The sequence below is a fragment of the Oncorhynchus mykiss genome, chromosome 22 (genome assembly GCF_057628025.1).
Source record: "Oncorhynchus mykiss isolate SJ-2025 chromosome 22, ASM5762802v1, whole genome shotgun sequence".
Classification (NCBI taxonomy): domain Eukaryota; kingdom Metazoa; phylum Chordata; class Actinopteri; order Salmoniformes; family Salmonidae; genus Oncorhynchus; species Oncorhynchus mykiss.
In genome coordinates this window covers 35,462,400-35,467,959 of record NC_143043.1, presented here as the reverse complement: position 1 = coordinate 35,467,959, position 5,560 = coordinate 35,462,400, and the positions used below count along the sequence as shown (strand labels likewise).

The following is a 5,560-nucleotide window of genomic DNA, read 5'->3' as shown; positions in this document are numbered from 1 at the left end:
GGTACTAAGATCCACCTACAGAGCATAGCTCTCAAAGCTCTCACGGGCCATAACCTTGGCCAACTCAGTAACCGTGGCCTGTAATAGTAAAGTTACTGTGATTCAGCGGATTGTTAGACACTCCAGACTACTGGGACCTAATCCTGCACAGTTCCAGGTAAACATAGACGCAGCTGAACTAGATGAAAAAAGGAGACCATACATGTACTGCAGCAGAAAGGAATGTTTATTCCAGGGAGCTGGCTCCACCATGTGGTGAAGAGCAGTAACTGACAGGAGCATACTGTACAGTTACAAACTTCAAAGAAGAAAAAAAACAGATTGTTCAGACAGTTTAGGTTATAAAAATACAAATCTATCAAAATCAATATTGCAAATTACAAGATTGGTCCAGATATCAAAACATAAATTATCTTTGAGCAAATTATTACCATCTTTCATATAGCTATGTACAATTGTCTAGACATCATTGAAAACTTAGTGTGAAAAATATTATAACATTTTTAAAAAGCAGTTGCTCCATTAAAAGTTCTTCATAGTTTTATGTTCTTCATCTTTCTCTTCACATTTCTCTGCCAGAGGTGTGTGTGTTAGGCCAGAGTAGATGTAGTGTTCTCCGTACAGCCACAGAAGGGGAATGTTCCACAGCATGGCTGCAGCCATGGACGCCACAGAATCTTTTCCCACGACAGCTGGTTGAGAACAGGCTCGGACTGAGGAGAGTGTGTGTCTGGTTGTGTGTGTGAGGGGTGTGAGTGTGTGAGGGTGGCCCGGTGCTGCTCCACGGCCCTGGCAGTTTGCTGTAGCACTTCCTGGTAGCGTGGCTCAGTGTCTGGGGTCAGGGGGTGGGACTCCGAGGGGTCAGTGTGAAGGTCAAAGACGATGGGGGGGCTGTGGTGTGTCACATAACTTCCATGACAGAAACAAATCTTGGTGTCATAGCAACCGCCAGCGCCCGGTGGGGAGAAGTTAGGGGTAAAGAAGTGGACCTTATAGACTGACTCACCTGGGGAGACACACATGTAATGAGACAGATGATGGTGTGTGTTGTAGTGTATAGTAGTGTGTGTGTGTGTGTGTGTGTGTGTACTCACTCCCAGGTCGGTGCCAGCGAACTGCGTTGAGGTAAGCACCACAATAGTGGAACATGAACTCATGCTGCGACCGCTCGGTCCTTCCTTCTAGCACAGGCATCAGATCATAGCCATCTAACAACCTGGAATATACAGACATGAGGATAGGCAGACACACACAACAAGTACACACAACAAGTACACACACACACACACACACACACGTACCTGTCGCTGTGTGTTGCGCCGGCCAGGTGTGTGAGTGTGGGGTAGAGGTCCATGAGACTGGTGGGTGTGTCAAACACTCTGCCTGCTGGCAGCCTGCCAGGCCACCGGAATATACCTGGCACCCTGATACCACCCTCCCATCCACCCATCGCCTTCCCACCTGTATGAGAGGAGGAAACAATCAATGTTTTTCACATCTGTTTTTTCTGATTGCTCAAATGGCTCTATTTGATTGGTTGTTACCTTTGTAGATTCCATTCCAGCCTCCTTTCTGTCCTCGTTCATCTGCGTCTTCAATATGGCCACCGTGGTCAGAGGTGAAATACATCATAGTGTTGTTGGCCAGACCCAACCTGTCCACTGTCTCAGTCATACGACCTGACAGAAGATCAATCATTAATACATATCAGAAACATAACTCATTCTAATCCAACAGAGTGTTGTTGGCCAGACCCAACCTGTCCACTGTCTCAGTCATACAACCTGAGAGCATATAAATCATAGTAAGATCATTAATACACATCGTAAACATAATAAACATTCTAATATATCAATGTGTTATTGGTCAGAGCTTTCACACACAAACCGCTCACCTATCATATAGTCCACCTCCTCTACGTTGTCTCCATAGAGACCATGGCGACTCTTCCCAGCAAAGCCAGGAGAGGAGAACAGAGGAGTGTGTACGTGGGCCAGAGACAAGAACAGGAGGAACGGTCTGTCAGCATTCCTATCCAACACACAAACAAGCTTTGAACTCTCATCCAATACTCACCCCTAGCCTTTATCCTGAACGTACTAGATTGGCTATACCTATGTGGGGAAAATCATGATTGATTGATTGACTGTTCTGACCTCTCTATGAAGCCTTGGGCCTCTCCCAGTAGTCTTTGTGATAACGTGTCTAGGTCCATCGGCTGCTCCACCACTTCCTGGTTCCTCATGATGATGCAGTTCCAGGTCATCAGGAGTTCAAAGGGCACGAACCACACACTGAACGCCAGTAGGCTCAGACAAGTCACCGCCACGATGACGGACACACTCACCTCAAGCAGACCACACACACGGACACACACCTACAGACAGGGAGAGAGGAGTTAGACACACCCACATAACTTTCAGAAAACCATGTGAATCATTATCATCAAGGCCAGTGAACTGTTTGAGGCACTCAGATAGAGATAGAGTATGTAGAACAGACATGATACTCTGTCATGTGGAATAAGGAGTCATTGGACCCTACCAGGCTGAGCAGGGCCAGGGCCCCCAGTAGTGTTAGCTGCCACAGTGTGTTCTGCAGGTCAGCTAGTACATCCTTCCCCTCCCCTGGTCTACAGTCATTGAACAGGGTGAAAGGCAGGCCGTAGAAGTAGCTGAAGCCGTGTGTGTTGGGGTGGTGGCAGTGGTCCCCTCGAAGCTCACAGTTCACACCCAGGTGCCATTTACCTACAGGTACACATCAGTGTGTTAGTGTGTGTGTGGGTTAGTGTGTGTGTGTGTGTCTCTCTCTCTCTCTTACCCACTAGTCCGGTGGTGTATCCCTGCTCCTGTAGTCTCTTAGCGAAGGTGGTCTCAGTGGGTGGTAGACCCCCAGAACCTCCCAGAAACAACAACACCTGCACACGCCCTGTACTGCCCAGACCTACACACACACACACACACAAACACACACACCATTAATTCCAATAACTCCTCTAATGCTTCCAATATTGTCTTTGTACATGTGTGTGTGTGTGTTACATGTACACTTGTGTGTGCTACCTGAGCGCAGTGCGTAGCGTCCTGTGTGGAAGGCAGCTCTACTGGGTGTACAGAGTGGAGCGGCAGCTATATGCTGAGTCAACTTCACTCCCTCTGCTGCTAAACGGTCGATATTAGGAGTCCTGAGAGAGAGAGCGAGAGAGCGAGCGAGAGAAAGCAAGTGTTATAAACTCAAAACTGTAGTTGTTTTTGGGAAGGCTGCAGATTGCCTGGTTGCCTCTGTTACCTGATGGTGTCATTGCCGTAACAACCGATGTCCCCAATGCCAAGGTCGTCCACCATCATCAGGACGAAGTTGGGCTTCCTGTCCTCCTCTGATGCTGTGACATCACTTCCTGTGTCCAGGAGCAGCAACAGGGCCAGCAAGCAGAGCCTGGGGGTCAGGTGTAAAGGTCAGGAAGAAGCAGTTTTACAGAATGTTCACCGATATGTAGTATGTATATTGTAGAACAGGTGTGATCATGTTAGTCAGCTAAATTAACTGTTTCTATCTGTAATGGTTCTAAACATTTCACCTCATGGAACAACAGAGGGACAGCCCGATGGAGAGATATAGATCATACCTTAGAGACAAATGGTGCTCTAACCTTCCTACTGTATCACAACCGGCTGTGATTGGGAGTCCCATAGGGCAGCGCACAATTGGCCCAGCGTCATCCAAGTTTGCCCGGTATAAGCCATCATTGTAAATAAGAAAGTGTTCTTAACTGACTTGCCTGGTTAACTAAAGGTTAAATAAATACAAAATGATCACCTATCTGTCGGGGGTGTGTGTGTGTGGTCACACTAACTTAACTCAGTGATCCATAGCATGAGGTATGTTCAGGAGGGTGAAACGTTATAGAACGTTAGTTTTGTCAACAACATATACCATTGTTCTCTTATCTTCCTCTGATTTACACTGGTAGCCGATCGACTGACTGATAGCTCCACGCAGATAAAGGCACAAAGTAGACTATGGCCTGCATAGCCCAATATAGTCTGAACAATTAGTTATTTCAGCTAAACGTGCACTTTCTTTGCGTAAGGAAACAGTCACGCATTAACTTCAGTGTTGTGTAACAGCGCTAGAACTTCCTTTAGAGTTTATGGGAGAACGTCTTAGTTTATGCCAGTTCAGAAGGTCAAACCATTCAGTAAAATAACCTGATAGAAACACCGGTTGAACGTTCGAAACAAAACCAAGCCATACGGTTAATCGAGTTGCATCTATACACTTATAGATCGCTAAAGGTTATAATCAATGCAACACACAAATTATGCTTTTCGAAATGTTGCGCTCAATCCATACCGTCTGCCACATCACCATCTCTTACCTCATTCTGAAACACAATAACGCGATTGATTCAAGTTGCGAAGACGTAACACCACTGTACAACTGTCCCCCATTTACCGTAGTTACAGGAGCATGTGCGATATTTCGTTTTACCGACATGTTGGTATTAAATGCGCAGTTGTGAGTCTGAGGGGGGCAGCCGCTCAGTTGCTTGCAGAACTACAGAATCTAAAGCCTTGTTCACACTGGCAGTTTGAAGTGACACAAATCCCATTTCTTTGCATATACTTTTCGAACCTGTTCTTTTTCTTGCAGCCTGAACATGGAATTAGATATTTCAAGCCAAAATCTGATTCCTGGCCATGCCATGGTCAAATCAGATGTATTATAAGTGATTTTTAGACTGATATCTGAATAGCTAAATTGTTAATTAGTGAATGTGATAGACATAAAAATAACTACTGTACCTAGATAGTAGTTGACTGCTGTGGTTAGCTGAAAAGGACTAGTTTTGAAAGTTGGATCATCTTATCTGTTGAGGCTTTTAAAGTGTTCTTAAACTACGCTCTTACAAAAAAAGAGTGATACTATATACAAAAGTATGTGGAGACCGCCTTTAAATTAGTGGATTCGGCTATTTCAGCCACACCCTTTGCTGACAGGTGTATAACATCGAGCACACACAAATGCAATCTCCATAGACAAGCATTGGCAATAGAATGACCTTACTGAAAAGCTCAGTGACGTTCAACGTGGCACCTTCATGGATGCCACCTTTCCAACAAGTCAGTTCATCAAATTTCTGCCCTGATAGAGATGCCCCGGTCAACTGTAAGTGCTGTTATTGTGAAGTGGAAACGTCTAGGAGCAACAATGACTCAGCCGTGAAGTGGTAGGCCACACAAGCTCACAGAACAGGACCGCAGAGTGCTGAAGCGCGTTGAGCATAAAAATCGTCTGTCCTCGGTTGCAATACTCACTACCGAGTTCCAAACTGACCTTGGAAGCAATATCAGCACAATTGTTCATAGGGAGCTTCATGAAATGGGTTTCCATGGCCGAGCAGCCGCACACAAGTCTAAGATCATAATGCGCAATGCCAAGCATCGGCTGGAGTGGTGCCAAGTTCGCCACCATTGGACTCTGGAGCAGTGGAAATGTTTTCTCTGCAGTGATGAAATACGCTTCACCATCTGGCAGTTCGATGGATGAATCTGAGTTT

The 5,560-nt window shown here is 45.8% G+C and overlaps 1 protein-coding gene across 3 annotated transcripts; it reads right to left on the bottom strand.

Moving 5' to 3' along the window:
- Positions 1-208: 208 nt before the first annotated feature.
- Positions 209-4,494, bottom strand: arsh (arylsulfatase H). 3 transcript variants are annotated; one of them, XM_021579471.3, is made up of 11 exons: positions 4,379-4,494; positions 3,289-3,435; positions 3,063-3,184; positions 2,821-2,943; positions 2,545-2,747; positions 2,157-2,377; positions 1,895-2,031; positions 1,545-1,679; positions 1,302-1,461; positions 1,095-1,216; positions 209-1,006 (listed from the first exon to the last, which is right to left on the bottom strand). In XM_021579471.3, exons 1-11 carry the CDS (start codon positions 4,381-4,383, stop codon positions 591-593), a joined length of 1,791 nt encoding a protein of 596 aa, XP_021435146.2. In that variant the 5' UTR covers positions 4,384-4,494; the 3' UTR covers positions 209-590. The 3 variants fall into 3 exon arrangements, with proteins under 3 accessions (XP_021435146.2, XP_036814988.1, XP_090072569.1); XM_036959093.2 differs by having other exon boundaries at positions 3,626-4,405; XM_090216443.1 differs by having other exon boundaries at positions 4,354-4,386.
- Positions 4,495-5,560: the final 1,066 nt, after the last annotated feature.